This window comes from Dipodomys spectabilis, unplaced genomic scaffold (assembly GCF_019054845.1).
Source record: "Dipodomys spectabilis isolate Male_0828 unplaced genomic scaffold, ASM1905484v1 ptg000094l, whole genome shotgun sequence".
NCBI lineage: Eukaryota > Metazoa > Chordata > Mammalia > Rodentia > Heteromyidae > Dipodomys > Dipodomys spectabilis.
This window is the reverse complement of record NW_024870771.1, coordinates 22,310,304-22,337,384: the sequence shown is the minus strand read 5'-3', so window position 1 is coordinate 22,337,384 and position 27,081 is coordinate 22,310,304. Positions and strand designations below refer to the sequence as shown.

The 27,081-nt window shown below is 37.0% G+C and overlaps 1 protein-coding gene across 1 annotated transcript in view; it reads left to right on the top strand.

Moving 5' to 3' along the window:
* The window catches only part of Nckap5 (NCK associated protein 5), a gene marked incomplete at its 5' end in the record, with an annotated part of 649,445 nt that overhangs the window by 428,277 nt on the left and 194,087 nt on the right, over positions 1-27,081 (top strand). Inside the window, one exon of the mRNA XM_042685241.1 lies at positions 1,877-1,996. Coding sequence (XP_042541175.1) covers positions 1,877-1,996 — 120 coding nt within the window. The remainder of the gene's footprint in view (positions 1-1,876; positions 1,997-27,081) is intronic.

Below are 27,081 nucleotides of genomic sequence, written 5' to 3'. Positions count from 1 at the left end.
AGTGCAGGAAGTGTTAAACAAATGCTAAGAATAAAACTTAGCATAAGTGAAACAGACAGAGGATGAAATCTACAGAAAGCAAAGCTTGTTGTACAACTTGACAGAACTCCCTTGGCAGGGAGCACTGCCAGACAATGCAAGTACCCCTAAGGATGCACTCACACTACTATTCATGCCCTGTTGGCTCTTATTCCCAGGTCCCTCATTTAAGACATGGTCTTGTGTTTCCCTACCCTGCATTTGTAGGCATAACTCAGCAACATCCTATGCATGAATTACATCATTTAACCCCACAAGTGAGTTAAGGACACACTTTGCTGGGAGCTATACCCCTGCAAGTAGTATCAGTGCTACTGGATGTGATGACACAGGCTTGGGTACATCTTCCATAGTTACATTGTTCTAGCTTCATGGTCAGGTTGATTCAAGGTTTTAGGACAGGCCCACAAGCCTCTGTACTGACACTTTGGCCCTGGCAATCAGAGCTGTTGACTTGTGCTCTTCCTTCTGTACAACCCCTTAACAATGGCCTGTAGCCTTCCCTTGTAAAAACAGACATCCGCAGACTAGATTTCCACATCATCATCACTGCTAGCAATATTTATAATAAATGCAGAGGGTTTTTTGTTTTGTTTTTAAGCTCCTAATATATGTGATATGGCAATAGGCAATGAAATAAAGAGTGTAAGAGCAATCTGTTTTATGAGTGTTCATTTTGGAATCATTTTATGTTGCCTGTTGAAGAATGTGTCATCTAGATGACAATGTAACCTAAAGTATGAAAGATGAAAGCAACATAATTTGAAACAAGAGAATGCTCAGTAGTATGCTAACTACCATAAAGGAGACATGGAATTCAGAAAAGGGAGCAGTCTTGGCAGGTGTGGTAGGTAGTAACATTTGAACTGGACTTGAAACAGTGGCCCTGGGAAACATGGATGTCATGGGAAGACCACAGAAACCAGGATACATAGAGCTTTCTAGAACAAGCAGACCCTGTTCTCTGTGCTTTGACAGGAGAATATATTTCTGTATATGAATAAAACTGTAAAAAATATTGTTTGAAAAAGGAAAAGAGTTGGCTTTTGAACTGGAGACCCACAAGTCCTTCATCATAGGTGGGTTAAGAAGGAGCTCCTTAATGGGGCTCCAGTGAACACTAATGCCTCAGGGGTAAGCTCCCTGCCTAGTAGCTGGGGAAAAGGTCTTGGAGGCATTGTAACTATTCAAAAGTGCTTCAAAAAGGTGGCCCAGGTGAGCTAACTGGGACCAAATTCCTCCAGACAATATGGACATCTACTCACAGGTTGAGCAAGTTACTATTGGCCTTTTAAAAGCCTTCTCTTCCGTGACCCCTTCCCACTAAATGCATCCCTGACTCTATTAGCTATAGTGTCAGGAATCTCAGCGTGTTTTCACAAATGGCATCAAAAGGCTCCTTCAAAAGTGATAGTTTCTTTCGCTCATCAAATCTCTATTCATTGCAGAAAACATTGTTGTCCTTGTGGTTTGTGCTTTATGATTGCTTTTATGAAGACAGTGAAAAGGCAAAATGTATAGGAGGAAACTTAAATTGACTTTATATCGCTAAGATTTACCATCTTCAAAAATAGCATGCTACATTAATGCATTTTGGATTTCAAGATGCTTTTTTTTTAAAAAAAAAAAAAAAAAGGTCTTTATAGAACATAATAATTCCATCAGACAATGGTCTGTGGAAGAAAATGTTACTTTTGATTTATTTCTTGGAGCTTTTAAGAAATGAAATACTATTTTTGACTAATGTTTCTGAAGTATCGTCTAAAATATGACTATGATATACAAAGATCTCTTTCAGCTATAGACTTTTTTTTCCCCTTCGATGTGTTTGTTATAGGATCTAAGAGAGGAATGTGTAAAGTTGAAAACAAGAGTGTTTGATTTGGAACGACAAAACCGAACACTAAGCATCCTGTTCCAACAGCGAGTTCGACCAACTTCTGATCTGCTTCTCCAGGTATGTGTTTATGTGGAACAATCTTTGCTACTGAAATACTATTGACAGGAAGTTACTTAAGTTCAGAAATCATCAGCATCTCTAGGGGAAAGACAATTGCTTTTAAATCCCAACTCTTCTATCTCAGGAGATGCCATTAAAACTGAATGTTTCTTAAATTCTTGGCCTTTTAAAGCTTCATGCAGATAAAGAACAGCACCAACAAAGAAACAACAGGCACCAGGAGCCATTAGGAATCTTCTAGTAAACTAACTGAAACCTTGAAATGAAGTTGGGAAATAGTCATTTGCTTTAGGGACTGCTATTAGTAACTGCACATTCCCTGATAAGAAGGAATAGTGTTTCATAAAATGCCAAAGCACATTTGTTTATTTCAAACTATCTGTAGTTAAAAATACAGCTGGGCTTTTTTTATAGCCCTATTTCTTTTGTTTGTAGAGTTTCTCCTTTCAACACAACACTTGATAGATCTTATCCCAGTATATTTACAAGCCTTCTCACTGAACTCTCCTTTTCCAGTCTTCACAGCATGTGGACTTCTGGAAAGTCAAACCATTGCATCCGTTTGGAACTGGCTCTGAAAAGGCACTAGGGAATATATGCCACAGCAGGGAAGCACAGGAATTAGCACAGAGGTCTGCAAGGCCAGTCTTTGCAATTTCCCATCTTTTTGATCCCATTATTGTGCATATTTGCTCAAACAAGCTCCCTTGAGCTTTGCTCACAGCTCTTCTGGTCTAAGCTGTCAAAGGGTGCATTGAGGTTTCCCAGGAGCAGGATCCAACTTGCAAAGAGTAACCCACAGCTGCTTGTTCTAGCTGGCTGAGAGGAAGGTCCTTCTTCAACCTCTCTTCATCTAGACTACACTGTCCAACTAGAGTCATTGCAAAATTCTCCAAAGTCACATGTGGCCAGGAACTACTACACTGGACAGTGTGCAAGTTGAATATTTCTATCAGTGTAGAAAGCTCAACTAGGCAGTGTTTTCCAAATGGTCATGACTGTGTTGCTGACTTGCCTTCTGAATTTTGGCATAAACAACTTAGGACTCCTTAGAGAAATAATGGAAAATTGCAATTCATTTCAGAGAAAGAAAGATGTTTGGTAAAATTAAACATGAAAATAACCCCCCCAAATTAAAATAAAACAGCTCTGTGAATTACAAAATAGATCTCATCTTTTAAATTAATTTCCTCTCTGCTTTATCAGCTGGTGCATAATTCATAATTCATAACTCAAAAATGTTGTGGGTGGGAAAAGGGAAAAATCATTTATCTCTATTCTGTTTTCTGGTCCTTACCATAGTAAATGTTTGTCATAGGGGATTTTGCATTTGTAAAAAGCCATGTTTCTTCTGCAGTCTCATAATCAAGATCCAATATTATAATTACTTTTAGCAGCTGTTGCCTGTTCATGAATTTTTCTGTTTTGCCTGTTTTAACTTCAGGCTCTTCTGGAACAATATTTAAGGATCTGCAGTCTTTGTTTATGATTCATGATAGTTTATTTGGACGGTAAAAACATGGGCTGTGGTATCTAAGCTTTTCACTGGCAGTCACAAATTTCTTAAATCCATGTTCAAATGGCAGGAGCTGGCGAGGTGTGTACTGACAACACTGGAAACTTGGTGTTTTCAGTCTGTATTTTTAAATTTTCACTTCCAGAAGCTCTCTTTGTTTAAATAATATTTGTCAAAGGGAGGCCATTAATCATTCTTCTGTAAAGAATGATAGTGTGATGCTAATACTAGCATCTTACAGTTCACACTCACAGAAGAAGTTGCTGGTTTTTCAACGGATCTGTTATTTCTGTCATAACTTGAATTTTCAGTGATACTTTGGGGGTTAACTGGGAGTAAGGACATAGTATAGAGTAAAAACAAAAAGCTAGCTGAGCTTGCTACCTACCTAAGGATACATATTACTTGTTGAACTGAATAATGAATAAATGATAAATTCACTCAGTAATTGGAGAGTTATTTTTGTATAAATGTGACAACTTTGTGTCCTGAATCTTCTTCTGAAATTTCCTATCTCATATGAATATTTGGGTGCTGGGCAGCCATGCAGGTTCTGTCAGTGGACTTCACATTGAGTACTGCAGAATTCCAAGTATGTTTGGTGAAACTTCTCAATTCGTCTCTGTGGAATACAGCCCAGTGGTTGTCTGCTATGTGAAGAGCCACCTGAGGAGCAATATGGAAAGATGGTTGACCCCATCATGATTTTATAATATAAATTATAAATACTAGAAAAATAGCTTATAAGCAGTATCTATTTGAGTTTTGTACTTCTAGTTTATAAGCAATATCTAGTTGAGTTTTGTACTTCTAAAATAGGGAGTAAGAAGTGACATGGATGTCATTTAGCAAGTCCTTGTATCAGGAAAGCAAACTGTGGGGTAGAATTAGTTGACAGAGTCTGGTAACCTACAAATGGAGCCAGGTAACCCAGCCCAGTGGCTTGCGGCCTTTAGTCCCAGCACTCAGGAGGCTGAGACACAAGGATCATGGGAGCCTAGAGTTCAAGATTAGCCTGGCTACTATAATAAGACCCTAATCTCAAAAATAAAACATATGTGATGGAGAGGGGCTGTTTAATTTTCTGAAAATTAAAATCTTGAGGCTGACAATGCACTTTGCTATTAGAATTTAGAATGTTATCTGTAGGAGAATGAATGGTGACAATTCAGATTATGAAAATCCCCCTCCCTTAAGATCAACAATTTGTGCCCTGCAACTTGTATATACATTTTTCTAATGTGGGGAGGGGTAGGGAAATAACAAACTGGCAACACAGGGGTACAGGTTGACCCATTGTAACAATGAGATGTACAGGACACTGTTTAAAACAAACTTTACAACTTGGTGGGGGTGGTCAGGGAGGAGTTGGGGAGGTAGGGAGGGAAGGGATGGTAGGGGCAAAACAAAGGAGGGGGTAACAATGCTCCATAGGAAATGTACTCATTAGCTTATTCATGCAACAGTATCTTTACAATAAAATAAAAAAATAAAAAAGATCAAAACAATTTGAGCTGAATTTCAAAGATTCAAGAATCCAGTGTAGCAAATAGAATTGTATAGTAAAAGTCTTATAGGGACTAAAATCTCCATTGGATCTTATCTAAACCTATTTCTGCAGATTAATCCTAAACCTGTTTCTGCAGATTAATCAATATTCCTTTTGTTCCCTCTTGTAAATCATATTAAACAATACTTTCACCTTAACAATTATTGGTATCTAGTGAAGACCTCTTTGCTGAGTGTACTTATTTTGCTTACTGTTTTTCTTCTCGGAAGCACACAAAGAATGAATTACACTTGTAACTCGACTTGTTACTTTTTTTTTCCTTCTCTTTCTGATGTGATATTTCAAAGAGTTGTACTATCTATATCTATAGGCTATGATAGGAAGAAAACATTCTTTATAGTGTAGATTATTTCACCAATGGTAGAGTTTTGACAGCTTAGAATCAGGGGAGCAAAAATTTGCTGTCGCTTCTTAGCATATTTCTTTAGCTATATTTTTTTCGATTATTGTTTCAGATGAGAAAATTTTGAAATTCTACTCATTCATGTTTTTATTTGTCTTTCTCCTATAAATCTTTATTCCCAGAGTGTATGCTATCTAGGATAGATTTATAGACCTTACCCATGATTTGGCAGGATATGCAACACTCATATTCCTATCTTCACAACTATGCATTCCTCTCTCTGAAAGGCAGTCTAGTGCCTTCACCCTTCTAGAGCTTCCAAGAGTCATGGTACCATCATTGTGCTTTTTTCTTGCTAGAATCCATGTTATATTCATGTTCTGTGCAACTCAACTAAGAAATTTAGGGTCCTGTGTGGGATTATGGAATTCTGACCTCTCTTAACAGTAGGATTTACCAAATACACCGAAGTTACTAGGCATTTCTTGTTAAATTTTCATTTCAATTCAACTCTTTCTGGACAAGACTTTTGGTGAATGTTGGCTTTGCACCTTCCAGAGATAAAAGTACTATTCTCACTGTATATTAAGCTTCCTGATGGCTTAACACTTAATTTCATACTTTTCTCTAGAATTAAAGTTGAGGTGTGGGTCTAAACCCAATAATATGGTCATTTTCTTGGTGAAAAGGCCATACTTACTTCCATCTACTAATATCTATTTTTATGTCAACCCCTGAGTGTCTAATTCATACTTTAAAATACAGATTTTTAGATGTTTACATTCTTTGTCATCACATTAGCTGCTAGTATGTAATAAGCATAACTTCTGGGTAGTTGCTCATTCAGCAACACTGAAAAATATCTGCTGTCTTGAACATTTTTCAATGTACATATTTTATTTCCTCTTTTTCTTTTTCTTCTTCTCCCTCCACCTCTTCCTCCTCCTCTTCTTCTTCTTCTTCCTCTTTTTCTTCTTTTCCTTCTCTTTCTTCCCCTCTCTCTCTCCTTCCCTCCCTCTCTCTGTCCCTCTTTGTCTCTGTCTCTGTCTCTCTCTCTCTCTAAATGGTACTGGAGTTTGAATTGAGGGTTTTGCTCCTACTCAACAGTCACTCTACCACTTGGGCCATACCTCCAGACTTTGTGCTTTTGTTATCATTGAAATAGAGTCTTTCTTTTTGCCCATGCTTGCTATCCACTGTAGCTTGGATGTCAAGTGTATACTACGACATCCAGCTATTTCTGTTGATACAGTATTTTGTGAGCTTTTTGCCCATGCTGATCTTGAACTTCAATTCTTTTAATCTTAGCCTCCTCCATAGCTAGGATTTCAGGTTTGAGCCACCAGCTCTTCAATATGTATTTGCCTTTTGCATCTGTATATTTGCCTTTTGCATTATCTTCAAATATCTGTAGTTAAAATAACATGAATAGAAAGGAAAAAATATTAAGAATATTAAAATGTGTGGAAGCAGTAAGTGACGGGTAGATGAGGAAGGGGCCAAGGGGTTGTTGAACTGAGGTAATAGAAACTTTTCCTTTCATCCAATGGCATCTTTCTTTAGCAAGAGGAAGTCAAGATAGGCAAAGAACTCTCAACATGTTAGGGGCTTCTTCTGCTGGTTCCCAATAATGCTAGGCTTAAGTTTGCCTCATGATTTTCTTCAACTGATAAGTTCTACTCCATGGCTGTTTGTATTCCAGCCATGAAAGTGCCAATAGTCCTGCCCTGAAAACATGGTATCTAATTTAGAAAGACCCCTGGACAACAGAGGATCTGTTTCATAGTGGTCCAGGGATGCTGAATAACACTGGAACCCAGAGGGCCTCATATCTATTGGGAGCAAGCCTGCCATCCTGCAGGCTGTCATTTGAGGACTCTGGTTCTTCATTATGGGTGTCGATCAGATGTGAAACCTAAGGGGAGTGGACATCAGGGGATTCTGTCTCAGGCATTGTGCACTGGACGGATATTAACTTGTCAGCGTGCAGAAAGTAGCCTTTCCGAGAATAAGGGACATACAAAGATGGCTGAGTTCTTGCAGGGCAGGGTTTCTAGTGAGATGTAATGCATAACCTTGGGCCTGGGATCAAGTAAGTACACCATAGAAAATGAGAATCTTCAAGGTTATGGCAAAAAGGTTTTTCCCCCTCCTTATAATGCATCGAAGGCACCTGCTTTGCCCTCAATGGCTTCATTTTTCTTTTCTTTCCTGATATAAATTCTTTGCTCTAGTAAAGCAGAAATGCTTTCCCTCTTCAAAGCAACTATTCAACAGTTCCATTTTGTACATTATTTCTCTGTTCACAATGTTATGCTAGTTCCACCCACCCCATACCTGCCATTCCTCTTCATTGCATTAACACACTGGTAGGCAGAGCATGTTTTAGCTCTGGGATTCTGTGGGAAAATGCATTTCCTTTGGAGCCTCGGGTGTATAAGGAAGCCTAGAAGCAAGGTATTGTGTTATAAGACAGCTGAGATATTGTTCTAGGCATTGGGCAGGGCAGGTGGAGGCCTCATTATGTTGGGAGAGGATCTGGGGGAAGGTTTAATAGTGAATAAATATAAGGGGCATAGTATAAATGCCTGCCAAAAGGAACAGCCCATGAAAAGGCGCTAGAAGTTTCCCTCCTTTTTATCCTCTTTCTAAATCCATATGAATTGCAAATGCCCCTGGAATATGTGTGCTATCCCTTCCCTTGTTCAATCTCTTACACACATCTTTCTTCTAAATCCCAGCCTATTGGTGTGTTACTTTGTAACTGTGCCATGCTGTTTCCATTAATGTTTGTTTCCATTAATGTTTCCATTAATGTTTTACTTCCTAAAGCAATTAAAAAGATGTATTTTGTCCACAAGCCCAGTCTGTGTATTATTAGTGTACTGTGCTGTCATCAGTTGATTGTCAACATAATTTCAGAAAGTAGACCTGGTCTATGGTTTCTACACTTGATTGCTTTGGCCTTCATTCTCCTAGGGACAGAAACCCTGCCTCATCAGTATGCAACCTGAACAAAAGTGGGGCCTGCTAATGCTGAACAAGTTAAGGATTGAGTAGACCTCTGGGACAAATGAGAAAGCTTGTCTGAGAAGAAGTGGAGTGGTATAGCTTCATAGATGAAGTGACCCTCAAGGGAAGGACTGTGCCCATACTATGTCCATGAAGAAGGTAGATGTTGAAATACCATGTTTATATAGATCAGAATGATTAAGGAGAATTATCCCTCCTTATTAATGGAGAGAAAATGCTAATGCTTGAGAAATTGTTAGGAACTGGAAGTGCAGAGTTCTGCATGCACCTCACAGTGTTTAAACATTGTCTGACCCCCTTCCCCACTACACACACACTGGATTCAACTGTTTTCTCACCCTGAGGAAGCCCAGTAGAAAATCTGTGGGCTAAGACTGGCCTGTAATCTGCTTGTCTTTCTCTTTCTTAGTGATAGTAAGGGTTTCACTTAAAGTATGGTGCATCTATATATAGCATTTGGCTATGTGGGTTTCATAATTATAATCATAGGACAGCCAGCATGTGTTGCTTTATTTGTTATTTAAGGAAGAATCATTGAGTATGAACTATATGTTTGTCCCTCTAGGTGCTTCTGAGAATAAAGAGATGATTGAGACATAGCTTCAGACCTGAAAGTGTCATTATTTAATAAAGAGACAGATAATGGGAACAACCAATTGTATGCAGAGTAAGAAATGTAACTAAAACCTTTACAATAAGAGGTCCCCTAAGGAGAGGGTAGGAAATCAAGGAAGCCTTCCAGGATGAGGTGACAGCCAAATTGGACATTGAAGGAAGAATCACAATTTGTTAGGGTTTCAGAAGCAAGATGTGGATTAAATTCAGGACTAAGCTGAACATTGGAATTTATATACGCACTAATTCTAGGTCCTGGTTTTAATCATAACTAGTATAAAGTTTGGCTTTCCCAAGTCCAAACAATATCAGGTTAACTTACTGAGTTTTATTAAAAGAAAATAAAAACAGACCTCTGAAGAGTATCATGCTGGTTGAATTCTCTCCCTGTGCCCTTCAAGAATTCATTCTAATTGTTTTTATCCAAGGAAGAATCTAGTTAAGCTGAATTAAGAGGCTGATGAAAAATGAAGAGCTCTCTGTGTTGAAGATTTGCTTTAAGGATTTTGCAGGCTCAAACCTGCAACATAAGTCACCACAATATAGTGATAGAACAATGGTTGACAAGTAAATTTAGGAAGTATATATGCTACATTGTAGCATGGAATATTTGAGACATATGACCCAAACACATGCATGTATATATCACCTAAGGAAACTTTATTATCCTAGATTTAGTAAATTTCACACCATAAATGCTTATCCTAGAGACCTTAAAAATTCTTTCAGTAAAAATTGTTATTGACTATTCCATTTTCAAGAACTTTGAACTTTGGATGGAATGTAAGATTTGGAAATGCAAGTGATAGAATGTCCAGAGAAAGCAATGGTGATGTTTACCTAGGGATTTGATTATGCATATTGGAGCATTCATTTCTTGGCCCTGGACGTTACAGAATGTCCATTGCTATCAGTGGATGTCACACAAGGGAAATCTTACTCCTAGCATGCAAAGATTAAGAACCCAAACTCTGACATGAAAGATGAGTGTTTGCAGGAGTGTAAAGCAATTCTGCTCTTGTTCTATCACCTCTTTTACAAAGAGGGTGCACTTGTCTGGGAGTTGCCCTGTCGCATTCGGGGGGTCACTTTCTGGAACTAGGCAATGATTCACAGTCAATGGCTCTTCAAGAGCCTCTGGGATGAATCTTTAGCCTGTCAGGCTGCAGCAGAGATCATCTTCCCAGTCCTCAATCCTAGATGCATAATCAGCCTAGTGGAGGGGAGTGAGGGGAAGCCAAGCCATCACGGGGGCAGAGAGGATACAGAACACCTTAACAATGGCTACAGAAAAAGGCCGAGACTTCCTGGAGATAGAACTTCAGCTATGTCACCAAAGTCCTGTGCTATTTTGGATGGTCAGACTTCAGAAGCAAGTATCTTAGACTTCCACAGTGCCTGGTCTGCCATATGGTAGCTCCCAAATGACCTGATGAATGGAGATAAATATTACTAGGCAAGGTGTTCCTCTATCCCAATGCCACAGATTTACTATTTGCCCCCAAACAGTCACACCTGGCCTCAAGGCACAAAGACACACTCAGATTCCAGCTATTATTACATACAGAAGCCTTTATAGGCTCAGGTCAAATCTTCCAAAACCTTAATAAAAGTATTTGCACAGGTGAGGAGGTACATGCTCAATGAACACTGTGTTTTGAATTGTCGCCTTCCCTGCTTTTCCCAGACCTTCATAAGGATATTGAGAGCACATTCCGCAAATCAATCAATTAAAAGACATTTAGGGGCCTGTTGAAACTTGGCAATGTGCTATGCTTTGGACAAATCAAGTTAAAGAAGTTTAGTTGTCCTAATAGTCAGTTACAGACAACACTATGGGCTTAATAGATATTTCCCTGAATAAGGACATGAATCTAATAATCGAGAAACATGACCCAGACACTTGCCCTCAAAACATATTTATGCCAAGGTATAATAGAACCACTGAATATTATATCTCAACTTTCAAGATCCCCTTGCTCTTCTTTTCCAACTTTGATTGATTTCAGACTGATCCATACATTGCACCAAGCCACACACTGTGTATAGTGTAGTATTGTGATGAAATGGGCTTTTAGTCTAATGGGGTGACTTTGGAAACTGGTTTAGACGGAAGGGACTGACGTAATGCCTCATCTCTGAAAATGCATATTGGAGAGTCAAGAGGGAGAATTAACTGTCAAGTAGACTGGGGTTCAAGTCCCCTTTCTGCCACAGTTTGCAAGGGCAAGTTTCTGAGATGACTATAAGGCTTATTTTCCATCTGAGCAATAAAGCAATGGCAAGGTGTCTAAAAATCCTAACACGCTGACTGCCACATAGCAGAAGCCAATGAACACTGTAATTCTTGTCTGCCTCTTCCTGGGTCTGGGTAGCAAGGGAATGAGGGAGATGGATCAGGTGACCTACTTACTCACAAGGATATTTTTCTATAACTTGGCTTGAGGGGAGGAAGTATTAAGGTAAAAATATACTGTATTAAATCAATTTCTCTTTATTATTGACTTGTAGGTCTTTCCTGGGAATTTGTATACAGATTCGATCATCTAGACAGATTCAGTAGTGATGTTTAAGCTCCTCAGCAGGATGTGCATGAGATGTGTTGGGGTGGGATGGGTTGTAAATACCTTGGCTTAAACAACCTAATTTGGTGGTTAACTCTGGAGACATTGCGAGCTCTGTAATGGCCACTGAATCCTTTGAGTAGAGCAGGACATTTTTCTTTCTACACTAGAAGAAAACTTTCAAGATGTTTTGAGAATTCATGAATCCCGACTCTTAGTGTCCTTAAGGAGATGATTCTCCATTCAAATTTAAGCCACTACAGTCCTTTGAACCATCATTTATTCACATTGAATACTTTTGAAATTCTCTCCTTTCCTTAAGACTTCTTTTCTATCCTTACCACGCATGCTATGGCTCTGCACGGTTGCCATTGTACATTCAAAGGACAAGTTCCCCTAAAAGACAGAAGCCTTTTCTGATCTACAACTTTATGGTTGTTTTACCCTCCCAAATATCTAAATACTCCATGGGAAAGGATAAAGATCATACCATGCGAATCTTATTGGACAATAGATACTTATTTCAGTCGGGACAGTCATCAGAACTTCCCAGTAAAAGAGTGCATTTTTATGTGAGATGCATACAGATGCTTTCTAATACGTTGCGCTTATATTTCATTGGTACATTTGACGTTGTTCAAGGAAAGCATTGGAATTCTTTTTTTTTTTTTTTAATTTAATTTTATTTTATTTGAGAACATACTGTACAGAGGGGTTACAATTACATGGGCAGGATAATGCATACATTTCTTACCAAGCATTGCAGCCTCCTCCTTTGTTTACCCTTCACCTCCCTTCCCAGCCTCCCCCTTCCCTCCCACCCAATCATACCCCCCCACCCCCCCCCCCACCGACATTGTAATGCTGGTTTTGACATGACATTTTGTACTTCTCATTGTTGCAACAGGTCCACCTGAATCCTTAAACGACTTGTTTGTCCCCATCTCCTCCACATGTTATACTGACATCAAATATAGTGAAAGCGGGGGTTACACTGTGGGGGAGGGACATACAAAGCAACAAAGAAATAATCTTATAAATGCGTTAGAAACACATGCATGAAAGAAACAAAAACATTAAAATACATATTTGAGGTTTCGTTTTCCTAACATCACATTATCTGACTTTTTCCGCTTGACTCATACCTATACTAGATATTGCAAATAAGGGAAACCATGGGACCTATGTTTCTTTGGGCCTGGCTTACTTCACTTAATATAATTTTTTCCAAGTCTTTCCATTTCCTAACAAATGGGGAAATGTCATTCTTTCTGATGGAGGCATAGAATTCCATTGTGTATATATACCACATCTTCTTGATCCATTCATCTACTGAGGGGCATCTGGGTTGGTTCCATGTCTTAGCTATGGTAAATAATGCTGCAATAAACATAGTTGTGCTGGTAGCTTTAGTGTGGCCTTGTTTGTGATCATTTGGGTAAATGCCCAAAAGTGGGATTGCTGGGTCATTGGGAAGCTCTATGTGGAGTCTTTTGAGGAACCTCCATACTGCTTTCCAAAGTGGTTGAACAAATTTATATTCCCACCAACAATGAAGTAAGGTTCCTTTCTGTCCACATCCCCTCCAGCATCTGTTGTTGTTAGAGTTCTTGATTTTTGCTGTTCTAACTGGAGTGAGGTGATATCTCAATGTTGTTTTGATTTGCATTTCTTTTATGGCTAGGGATGTTGAACATTTCTTCATGTGTCTATTGGCCATCCTTCTTTCTTCTTCAGAGAAGCTTCTCTTTAAGTCTTTCGCCCACTTACTTATTGGGCAGTTGTTTCTTTGAGGATTTGTTGTTGGGTGGTTTAATTTTTTGAGTTCCAAGTATATTTTAGATATGAGACCCTTGTCCGTTGTATGGCTAGGAAAGATCCTCTCCCAGTCCGTGGGCTTTCTATTGATCTTGCTAGCTATGTCATTTGCCCTGCAGAAGCTCTGCAACCTTATACAATCCCATTTGTCCAACCTTTCTTTGATTTGTTGTGTTTCCGGGTCTCTAATCAGAAAATTTCGGCCTGAGCCAAGGAGACCCAGGGTTTCTCCTATTCCATCCTGTAATGTTTTCAGAGTGTCTGCTTTGACTTCAAGGTCTTTGATCCATTTGGAGTTGATTCTGGTGCAGGGTGATATATAAGGATCTAGCTTTAGTTTTCTACATGTAGTTAACCAGTTTTGCCAGCACCATTTACTGAAGAGGCTGTCTGTCTTCCATTCTATTGTTTTAGCTCCCTTATCGAAGATTAGATGGCTATAGGTCTGTAGGTTCATTTCTGGGTTTTCAATTCTATTCCATTGGTCCTGAGGTCTGTTCTTATGCCAATACCAAGCTGTTTTGATTACTATGGCTTTATAGTAGAGTTTGAAATTTGGTATTGATATTCCTCCAGCAGTGTTCTTTCCGTTGAGGAGCGTTTTTGCTATTCGGGGTCTTTTATTGTTCCATATGAATTTTTGGATTGCCTCTTCTATTTCCTTGAAGAATGAGGGTGGAATTTTGATAGGTATTGCGTTGAATTTGTAGATAGCCTTGGGAAGTATTGCCATTTTCACGATGTTAATCTTTCCAATCCAGGAGCATGGGAGGTTTTGCCATTTTTTAAGTTCTGTGTTGATTTCCTTTTTCAAGATTTTAAAGTTTTCATCATAGAGGTCCTTCACTTCGTTAGTTAAGTTAATTCCTAGGTATTTTATTTTTTGTGGGGCTATTACAAATGGAGTTGCTTTCCTAATTTCAGCCACAGTTTTCTCATTGTTGGCATACAGAAAAGCCATTGATTTTGGGGGGTTAATTTTATAACCTGCTACTTTGCCAAAGTTTTGAATCAGCTTGAGTAATTTGGGAGTGGAGTCTATGGGATTCTTTAAATACAAGATCATGTCATCTGCAAAGAGGGAGAGTTTTATTTCTTCTTTCCCTATTTGGATCCCCTTTATGTCTGCATCTTGTCTTATTGCTGTAGCTAGGCATTCTAATACTAGATTGAAGAGAAGTGGAGAGAGTGGGCATCCTTGTCTTGTTCCTGAGTTAAGAGGAAATGGCTTTAGTTTTTCACCATTGAGTATAATGCTGGCTGTAGGTTTGTCATATACAGACTTTATTGTATTGAGGAATGTTCCATGGATTCCTAATTTTTCCAAAACCTTCATCATAAAGGGGTGTTGGATCTTGTCGAATGCTTTTTCTGCGTCTATTGAGATAACCATGTGGTTCTTATTCTTGCTCCTGTTGATATGATGAATAATATTAATTGATTTGCGTATATTGAACCAGCTTTGCATCCCTGAAATGAATCCTGTTTGATCGTGGTGTATGATTTTTTGGATGAATTGTTGAAGTCGGTTGGCCAAAATTTTGTTGAGAAGTTTTGCATCAATGTTCATCAAAGAAATGGGTCTATAGTTCTCTTTCTTTGATGAGTCCCTGCCTGGTTTTGGGATGAGGGTTATGATGGCTTCATAGAATGTGTTCGGTAGTGAGCTTTCTCTTTCAATTTCATTGAAGAGTTGGAGGAGAATTGGTGTGAGCTCTGCTTTGAAGGCCTTGTAAAATTCCGCTGTGAAACCATCTGGTCCTGGACTTTTCTTAGCTGGGAGGTCTCTTATTGCTGTTTCTATTTCAATGCTTGATATGGGCCTGTTAAGATAGTTTGCCTCATCTTGGTTTAGTTTTGGCATGTCAATATTTGCTAGGAAGCGGTCCATTTCTGTCAAGTTTGGAATTCTTGAATTAAAGCAAAGATGTCATAATGATATGAGTGCAAAAAGCCATTATCATTAATGTTGCAGTAGAATTTGCCATAAAATTGAAGAAAGCTGAAATAAAGGTGATCTTTACTCTGATGCCTCAGATACAATATCATCTTCTCTGTTCAATGTTCTGTCCACTGCTAAAGAGAAAAAAATAACTCACTGCATTAATACCATATCAAAACAGAATATGTGAGACATTTGTGCATGTCCTTTGTGCATCTGAATGGATTTTCACGATTGATTATTCAGTAAGACGCCAGCCTGTTTCTTTTAGTATTTAGATTTTGCTACTTTATGAGCAGACTGCTGAAATGCTAAAGATCCATATAATACACTAATTTGTGACTTCTCAAAAGCAACTTCCTAGTCATTCTATTAACAGGACCACCAAACTCATCACTTATTACATATATTTGTGACCTGTTTCTGAAGAATATTTACACCACTCTGCATCTACCCCAAAAGATTCTCTATTTACTTTCCAGTCAGTCTCTATCAATCCCCAACCTCAGACATCCACTGATCAGCTTTCCATCACTATGGATTCGTTCTGTCTTTCCAAGAAAATGAAATTACATAATGTACAACTTGTTTATATCTTCCTAGTTGTTTTTTATGTTTATATCTTCCTAGTTGGATTCTGTGGGAAATTATTTATAAAATATAAACAGGTAGAACAAGAACTTACAGTTAAATACAGCTGAGTTCAAAATTACTGTTTACTATTAATAACTCCGGAGACAATAAGTAGTTGATTTCTACTCTCTGGACTTCACTTATCTTTTTTAGGAAAGCAGACAAAAAAATACTGATTTCTTGGCTGTTGTACTGGTAAGTTTATGTGAACATAATATAACATAGTACAATGTATTAAGCTACCAATACCATTCATAAGGAAATGAAAAGACTTGGAAAACAGTATAGTGAAGCAAGCCAGACCTAGAGGAACAAAGATACATGGTTTCCTTCACTTTTGATAGGTAGAATGTACCTATAAATCTAAGCAAACAGGTGTTTTGCAAGTGGTTACAATTACCTGAAGCTCAATGGAGGACTAGAAAGATTAGGTCAAAGCGCCCCCCCCCCAAAAAAAAAGCAACACCAGAAAATGGGTACATATAAGAAGAGGGATAGAGCTGGGTGCTGGTAGCTCATGCCTGTAATCCTAGCTACTCAGGAGGCTAAGATCTGAGGATCGTGGTTCAAAGCCAGCCCAGGCAGAAAGTCCATGAGTCTCCGATCTCCAATAAAACCACCAGAAAACCGAAAATGGCGCTGTGGCTCAAGTGGTGTAGTGCTAGCCTTGAGCTGAAGAGCTGAGGGACAGTGCCCAGGTTCAGAGTTCAAGCAAAAGGGAGTGTGGAGCCAAGGGAAAGGGGTAGACAGATGAAGGAAGGAAAGGGGGAGAATGTGGTCAAGAATTTATTGAATATGCCACAAAATTAAGAAGAATGAGGGATTAGTGGGTCAAAGCAGGGGGAGAATTTTGAAGGGAGGGACCATAATCAAGACGCATTATATTCAGAAACTGCTTTGTTCTATGGTACTTCCTTTGTGCGATTACTTACAGATTCAGACTCTCTAGCCTTACCTAGAGAAGACAACAGTCTTCTCTCAGTTAAGTATAAGCACAGAAAAGATTTTATTGTTATCTCATCGCTACTCCAGAATAAAATTTTACACATAAAAATTTTAAAAAGAGAACTATTATATCATCAAAAGAGAATCATTTTGTCCCATTTTTACATGACTTTTGCACCTCTTCCAAAGCTGAATAACTTTGGGGGGATTAGTCTTCTTTGGCTTCCATTTTCAATTATTTTGATAAATGTCCTCATTCACTTTATATATATTTATATACTATTATAGATATGGCCATTTCTACTTTTAAGGAGCATATAATTGAAAACAAATGATCATTTTATGGCAGACAAATTTGTCTGTCCCTTATATCCATTAGATATGGCACAAATCATCCGACTAATAAATGGATTAAATATGTAGAAGCTTACACAACTTGCAAAGGAGGTACAGTTAAGCCATTGTTAGTCCTGCTAACATTTTAAACAATTGTAATAATCATTCTAGATCATTCTAAAAGCTAATCCAATTCTGCCATTTTCAATTTTCTTCTTCTTTGTGCTGGTGCTGATACTGAATTCAAGGCCAGGGCACTGCCCTTGAGGTTTTTGGCTTAAAGCTAGCATTCTACCACTTGAGTCAAAGCCCCGTTTCTGACTTTTTGATGGTGAATTGAAGATGAGAGTTTCACAGACTTTGCTGTCTAGGCTGGCTTCAAACCATGATCCCCTTATCTCTGACTCATAGGTAGCTAGGATGACAGGCATGAGCCACCAAACACCGAGCTAATTTTGCCTTTTTTTTTTTTTTTTGAGTACTAAAGGAGACAAAGGACAAAGGGTGAATCAATGCAACAGTGATACTCACCAGACAATATGTTGGAAATGAAATTTACAGCTTGTGGGTGGAATGGGGGGAGAGGGAAAGTAGGAGAAAATGAGGGAAGGGATAACAATGTTCAACAAGAAATGTATCCACTACCTTATGTATATAACTGTAACCCCTCTGTACAATAAAATAAAATATTATGTTTTATATTTATTGTCAACCACTTGACAATAAAATATATTTTTAAATAATGACTTAAATCCTTAAACTGCAGTAGGTAAAAAATGCAGGGTTTAAGAAGCCATCAGAGAATGCTTTTTGTTGTTGTTGTTGTTGTTGTTACAGTTTAGTTTAAAGATAAGGGAATGAGTGTAGAAGAAGATTCATTGAATGCTGAAAACTAGCATGAAATAATATGAAGAAAGGGAAATTATGTGTGACACCTAAATTTAAATCCCAATTGTGAAACATTATCTCTAAATCTAATATATCAAATTAAATTTTTGTTACTAGAAAATGAGGTTTTCATCAACAGGAAAGAAATTGTGAAGAATTTCTGAAAATCTGAAAGCTAATAAGTTCACCAAGGTAGACTGATATTAGAAAAACACACAAAAGCCAATAAATTTCCTATATATTAGCAGAAACCAATTGGAAAATGTAATTGAGGAAAGATTTCATTTATAATACAAATAAGAAATATGAAGTATCTTATAATAAAACCTAATAAGAAATTTGTAATATCTAAATGAATAAGAAAGGAAGGACAGAAATGAGTACATGGAAATGTATATCTATTAGATGAGGAAAGTCAATATTATTTTTTAAAATGTCAATTCTGCATAGCCAATCTAAAATTGCATGTATTTCATCCAAAATCCAAGATGATTTTATGGCACTAGTCAAGCTGATTATAAAATATACCTAAGAGGCTAAAAATGTTCTCAAGTAGTTAAGATAGCTTTAAAAACAGAGAATTATACTGAAGTATGGAATGCAATGTACTTCAAGAAATAAAGTTGTAGCAATTAGAGATATATAGATTTGGAACCTAAAAAAGGCAGATTGATAAAATTCCAAAATCAACCTGATTTTATATAGAGATTTATTTTGTGATAAGACTAGAAATGGAGGAAGTAAATTGTGAATAAATCATTGGTAAAAATTTGGTAGTGGTGGTGATGATAATGATCATGATAATGGCAATGCCATTGGAATCCTGCCTGATCACAGCAATACAAATTGTATATGTTACTGTTGTAAATATACAAAGTTACAGAAATACCAAAAGCCCCATGGAAGACTTTGTTTTTCAATTTTACTGCATTGGGTATTTTCCCAAGGCATAGAAATCAAGACATAATAAAGAAAAGTATTGTTAAAATTTGACCAATCAAACTTTCTAAATTCTACTTCCCACTTGTTCCATTTACAATAGACAAAAATAGACCAGGAAAAAAATCTTCTAAATATATTTAAAATTTATAAGAACTTTCCACTATTTAGAGTCACGAATTTATTACACATTCAGGAAAACTAAGAATGAAAAAAAGTAGAAATAAGCAATCAATATGGAGAAAACATGCTGGGAATGTGGCTTAGTGATAGGGTGCTGCCTAGCCTGCATGAAGTTGGATTACTCAGTACCACATAAACAGAAAAAGGCAGAAGTGGCACTATTGCACAAGTGGTAGAATGCTAACCTTGAGCGAAAGGAGCTCAGGGATAGTGCCTAGGTCTTGAGTTCAAGCCTGACAAAAAAAAATTCAACAACATGGAGAAAACACAAATCGCTCACAAATCTATGGGAAGATGCTGGCCTCAATAGTAACCAGCAAACATAAACAAGAAATTCTTTTTTCTAACCAAACAGATTGGCATAAATAAAATTGTGATAGTATCAAATACTGTCAAAGATAGAAACAAATAATTGCAAGAACTGCTGTTGAAAACCTCTTGCATTTCTCATGAAATTATAAGAAGGCACAGCAATTCTTGGAGGACAATTTACTAGTAAAAGCATCTCCTCTTTGGTTTAGTAACTTAGAATATCCATTTTTATCTATAGAAACTGTCATTCAAGTGCAGAGGATGGCATGTAAAACACTATACACGTTTTGTATAGAAATTTAGTAGAAACAATCTAAATGCTCATCAAAAAAATTCTACTTCCATGCTTTGTGTTATTATGCCACAAATTAAACAAACTATATTAGCAACCAAGAAAGACTCAAATTGACATTAAATAAAAAATGCCATGACAAAGCAGTGCATTCACCTATAAAAGCAATGAATAATGTATATATATATATATATATATATATATATATATACATATATATATGAATAGAAAATGTTCTGGAAAAGTACTTGCTTTTCTCATAAATGTGGCTATTCTTAGGGAAGTATTTGAAATAGGTTGAGTGATGTCCAGATGAGACTTTTTCTTTCTTGTAAAGTTTGAATTCTATTTAAAGTATAGAAATACATTATATAGACAAAAAAGTTTTAAAGATAAACCAAGGTATTGTCAGTGGCAGGAAATTTTTTTAATATTGAGAATATATAGATAGTCTATATGTACTCAAAAACATATCTGACAGAGTTCTGATAATAGGTCATTTGCTCTTGAGACAGAACAGATTATATAGTCGTATTTCTACTTTGCAAATGATTTCATTACCCATTCTATTAGTCCAGGTCTTAAATGGTAAACTATTGTCAGTGAAACCTTAGGACTAGGGGAAAGTGAAAGAATGCTGGAGTAAAATTATTGCAAGATCTAAGAAACATGAGGGGATGAAGAGAAAAAGGAGGAGACCAAAGGATAGTATTCTTTCGATCTTTATTAATGAGGCTGGAGAAATGAGAAATGCTGATTTAAAGGAAGTACATTTCTGGGTTTGGAGGTATCAATGGCAGTATCAGGTTGTCTAACAATATGAAAGGGGATCTATCTATCTATCTATCTATCTATCTATCTATCTATCTATCTATCTATCTATCTATCTACCTACCTACCTACCTACCTACTTACCTACCTATGTGTGTATGTATATAGGATTTGGAGCTAGAATATGGTAGGTCTTTTCAGTTAATAAGGAAAAAATAGCTGCTAACCTAGTAAAAATACTGTTAGAAATAGATGAATACACAATGTAATATAACAAATCTAAAGTAAGTCAGAAGGAATAGAAACCTATGAACAATGTGCTGATCTGCCTGGTAAGGAAGAGAAATAGGAACAGAGTTGTCAAAAGCTAAATTAGAGATTCTTAGATTGGATTAGAAAACTAAACCCAGGGGTAAACTTGTTCACTTACAAAGAAACAATAGAAAACACCAACTCATAAAGGGAAAGGTGGAAATAAATACCCCAAAAATAAGTGTGGAGAAATTATGACTTAAACTAGAAATGAGGATAAATAGCCTAATACATAAAGAAAAAAATATTAGGCAATTTAAAAAATCGTAAGCTCTTCTGGGTACACTGACTCACACCTGTAATCTCAGCTACTCTGGATATTGGGAAGATTCTAATTCCAGATCAACTTGGGTAAAAATTCATGTGACTCCACATACTTGTCATCCAAGTTTGTAGAAATATGAATAGGAGGCTCGAGATCCATGCCAGTCAGGGCATAAACTTAAGATCCTATTCCCAAAATAACTAAAGCAAAAGAACTTATGATATGGCTCAAGTGGTAGAATACCTGCCTAGCAAGCTCAAGGCCCTGAGTTCAACACCCTAACACAGCCAAAAAAAAGTCATAAGAAAAAAAATTTAGGACATAAAATTGAATACACAAATATCACTAGTTAAATATACAAAATTAAAACTTAAATGCAAGGTAAACCTAGTAAGACACTAATGCAGAAAGAGATCTTGAACACAAAGATTCTTTCAGAATTGAGGAATTTAGATAGACAAAGAAGATGGATATAATTTAAAAGCTTTATACAAAACCCTATGTTTCTTCCAAAGCAGAATCTATTATTTTCATATATGTGACATATTTAGAAAAATTAAGTATTCCTTAGCCATACAGAAAACTCCAATGATATAAATGTGTATAAAATATATAGAATAGTTCTCTTATAATAAGTTAATAAACATAAACAAATAGAAAAGTACCACCTTTAAATTAGAAAATATATCCCTATATCATTTTTCCTATACCAAACAGCATGACTGTGATATTAAAATCCATGAAGCCCTATAAAAAATACATTTCATTTTGAAATTTATGGGACTTAGCAAAAGCAGAGACTTTATCTGGAAGATAAAACAAATGGAAAGTGACTATCTTCAAATGTTGTTAACATTAGAAAATAAAAGTAATAAAATTTCTCAATTAAAAATCAAAGAACAAAAAATTCAAGGAAAATATAGGAGAAAATAATAGATAATGAAAGCTGAAATTCATAAATTGAAATTCATATATGTGAGTAGGTGTGTATAAGTGCATGTTTGTGTGTGTCAGAGTATTTATAAGAACTCATTTGGTAACTAAACTAAAAAGAAGCACCAAACCAATGGTTTGCAACTTTAGTCCTAGCTAATCTGGAAGCTGAGATCTGCAGATTGTAGTCTGAGACCAGTCCGGACAGAAAAGTTTGAGAGACTTTTATCTATGCTATGCTTAACCAGCAAAGTAAAAAAAAAAAATCCAGAATTGGTGGTAAAGCAACAGCCTTGAACAAAAAAGCCAAATGAAAGCATAAAGCCTTGAGTTAAAACCCTAGTTCTGGCACACAGAATACAAGAATGTCTCAGATACAAGAATGAATAAAATTTATAAAACATAACTACCAAATCTCTAATAGTTGAAATGCAGTATTGTTTAGTAAAATACAAACTACAGAATAAAGTATGCAACAGAAGTTGGAAAGATGATTAAATAGTTATTGAAAAGTGTCTAGAGAATAAATGACCAAGTTTATGACTAAATCTGATATAATTTTTAAGGAACATATAATTTTTACATTATTCAAATTATTTCAGAGCATACAGAAGATGAATATAGCATAAGGTTAGTACCAATACCTGATTTAAAAAAATAATGCATTTAGGTTGGGCGCTGGTGGCTCACACCTGTAATCCTAGAAACTCAGAAGGTTGAGATCTGAGGATCATGGCTCAAAGCCAGCCCAGGCAGGAAAGTAGGTGAGACTCTTATCTCCAATAAATCACTCAGAAAACTGGAAGTGACACTGTGGCTCAAGTGGTAGAGCGCTAGCCTTGAGCTGAAGTGCTGAGGGACAGCGCCCAGACCCAGAGTTCAAGCCCCACAACTGCCAAAAAAAAAAAAAAAATTAGAAAAACTATAAACAAATATCACTTATAAATTTAGATGCACACATTCTCTCTAATAGCACCAGAGAGTGTCTTTAAAAGTACATTATGACCAGATGAAGTAATTTCAGATATGACAAGGCAGTCCAATATCAAGAAATTCATCAACATTATGAATTGCAATATAGATTTAACAAGTTAACATAGCGGAAAAAAACCATACTGCTGTGACAAAAAAAATACTATATAGGTACTTGGAAAACTCAACCCATATTCCTAATGAAAGCTCTAAGATGGACTGACTAGATGTCAAACAATTGTACCCAATAGAGAATTTATAACAATAGAATATCTAGCAAGTATTATGCTGTTATGGAAAACACAGCAATCAGGGCACTTTAGAAAGACAGAGACAGTAGCACCCTGGGCACACAGATGGTTAAGCGATAAGTAGTGATGTATACAGGTCTTCAAATAGGAACTACAAAGGGAATGACATGAGATTTCCTAGCATCACTGTTGTGGCAGTGGGATGGAGTGTTCAACTTATGAGAAACACCAAACACCAGTTGAAGATGAAGAGGGCCTAAATATATGTTCTAGCTTACAACAGCTCAAACAAATACAAGAATTATCCCTGTCCACTTTCTTAGGAACCTACCACCAACTGAGCTTTAGCAAACTGAGAAAACATAGAGGATTTGGCTAAGACAGGATTTGATTCAAGAAATCAGCTAAAGGTTGAGATCTTGAGACAACCATTAACACATAGAATAAAATGTCAGGCTGCAGGCCAGGAGAGCAGATGATGTGGACTGCTCCGGGGAGAGAACCTAAGGAAAAGATAAGAATTTTCATGTTGGAGAACACAGAACATAACACAGATGAGCATTTGCCTGAGGGAATAATACAGATTATTGAGCAGATTAAACTTCTCCTAGGTAACCAAGGATTCCTTCATGGTGCAAATGCACGATTTGGCTAGCTGCACAGTCTGTGGTCATGATCATGATATTACAGCAGTTATTATGATGAATTCTTGCAACCAAAAGATAGGAACTGAAGGCAGGAGGTGAAGCCATGTTGGTAGAAGAACTAGTTCTTTATATACTATGGTAAAAGTCAGTAGATGCAGTCTGAAGTTGAGAAATCAATAACAGCACAACATGTTGTCAAGATATTTTTGAGAGGCAGCGTATTGGGATGGCTAAGAATACAACTGCCTGGATGTGAGTTCTGCTTCAAAAGTCCCCTTGCTGTGTCACCTCTAGGAAGTTTCTTATGTTTCTGTACCATCGTTGTTCCATTGGAAAAACTGGATAACAAGGATTAAATTACTTCATAAATGCACAGATGCCTCTTGATTTGTAATAGTTTTATATCCTGATAAATTCATTGTAAGTTGAAAGTACCTTTGCTTCAAAGACTTATTAATGTGCTAGCCAAGTCAGGTGTAGAGGCTCAAACTTGTAATCCCAGTATTGGAGATGTATAAATCAGGAGGTTCAAGGTTCAAGGTCAGCCTGAACAAAAAATTAGCAAGACTCTCATCTCAACCAACAAGCCAGATATGGTGGTACATATCTATTGGTTTCAGGCATATTTGGTGGATTATGGTCTGGGGCTAGTCCTGGGGAGAAATGTAAAGTCCTAATCCAAAAAAATAATTAAATGGAAACAAGGTTAGGCATGAGGATGAAGTGTGATACTTTGCTGCTTAACAAGTGTGAAGTCTTGAGTTCCAATTCTAGTACCACAAAAACCAAAAAGAAAATGTCTAATTATTGTAACATCTGACCTTTGCATAGGTCTTTTTACATATACTCTGAACTTTTTTTTGCAGGGGGGGGAGCGGAGATCTGGTCATGGGGCCTGAACTCTGGGCCTGGGCGCTGTTCCTCAGCTCTTCAGCTCAAGGCTAGCACTCTACCATTGAGCCACAGTGACACTTCCGGCTTTTTTTCTTTTTGCTTATGTGGTACTGAGGAATCGAACCCAGGGCCTCATGCATGCAAGGCAAGCACTCTACCATGGAGCCACCTTCCCAGCCCATACTCTGAACTTTTACATGAGCCTTCAACTGGGCCAAATCATCTCATCTACAGCCTCTTCTATAATAAAGTGTTGAATAGCTCAGATGACTTATAGAAAAGATCAAAATTCAGGATTTGCATATGGTTTCTGCTGAATGCATATGGGTTCACAACTTTCATACAGTCAAGAGTCTTAAGTCAATGTCATAAGCAAGGAACCACCTAAGTATTTGTAGAAAAGTATAGTTCCTATAATTATTTTTCCAAAAACAAAATCCAAATATCATTGGAAAACCTGGTGGTAATGAAGGTGAAAAAGACGGGTAAGCCAGTTAGTCATAGATAACTTTTTAAACTTTTGGGCTTTTTCTTAGATAAAATAAAATTAACTGACATAAAATTAACTGGCAGTTAAAGATTCAAAGGAAAATGATAATAATGCTCTGGTGAATATTATCTGCATGAGAATTAGAACAAAGAAAAGTTAATCAGTCTATTAAAGGCAAGAAAGTGATTAACAAAAAAGATCAACACAAACCTCCCAATAAAGGAAGAAATTCAAGTCTATCTGGGGGAAAAGAGTAAAAATTCACATAAATGACATTAGGAACTAGAATGAACTATTTATAATAAAAAAATGGAATGCCTAATGTTCTAAGAAGATAAAAGACAAGGCTCACAAGAAGGTGGGAAACTTCAGCCCAAGGTGATCACACAAGATGTCCAGAGAACAAAGATCCACTCCAGAGCAAATCAGATGACAGAAAGCGATGGTGGAAGGCTGTGTGGCTCTATTTTATAGACAAAGGTAGTTTCTGATATGTTATTTAAACCATTTCAGATAGAGAAAATTTCCTAACTCATTCTAAAGGCCCAGCTCACCCAAGTTTTGAAATTCTGAACAAGGAGGCCACAGAAATAGAGTATAGTCACGTGGCTATAAAAGACATGTAACAATTAGAAATATCCTCACTAGTGTCCTCAATCTCAAGTCCTTTCCTTTCAAAACTGGTCCTGTGAACAACAAAATTGTCACCAAAATAATGTGTCTAGCTAGGAGGACTTCTCCAGGTATTGCTTGCCTCATGGTCTACAAGATCACAGAGGGACTGCCTTGTATATATCTCTAGCTGAGGGAGTCAAGTTCATAATCAAGTTTTCACTGGGTAGAGTAGCACAACATTTGCTAGGCATTCAGCTCTAGTTGAAGCTATTGGCTTCAACTCTACTTCTTTCAAGTGGCTCTTGTCCTGAGCAATTACACTCTTAGCCATTATGTAGAGCCTAACAAATTCATAGGAAAACTCTGTGTATCTCTGCATGCACAGCCTGGAAGACTAGATGGAGAGCATCCTCCAGCCTCCTCCTTAATACAACTTAGTCGCGTATTCCAACATTAAAAAAAAAACAAAACAGAAAAGAAAGAAAATCTACAGCAAAACAGAATATGTTGACTGGATGTCTTGTTGCCTTACACAACTACTTCAGTCTTTTAAAGGTTCTCATTATCATTTTCTCTTTTGCTCTTAGTATATTCTGTACTCACTTTCCAATATATATTTTACCCCTCTTCAAATGTATAATAATGTATCCTCCATACTGTCAAGGATTACATTAGTGGAATCCTTGAAGTCAGACCTATTTTGTACACTGAAATCAACTTTGCTTGATAACAAACTGTTATAATTTTAAATATGTTATTAGATTTAAATGTGAAATCACAAACAACATGTCATCTTCTGTGGCAACTGCATGTAGGAAGGATCAGGGTTCTGGGGCCTGGGAACCATCATTCCTGTCTCTTAACACATGAGGACAAGGTGGCTTTCTTCCATACTAAGCACACCTGAGCCCCTCTGCCACCACTTCCCATATGTATCATAAAGTGTGATCTGCAGCTTATGTTAGGACTTTTCTTCAACATGATCCAATTTGAAAGAAAAAAT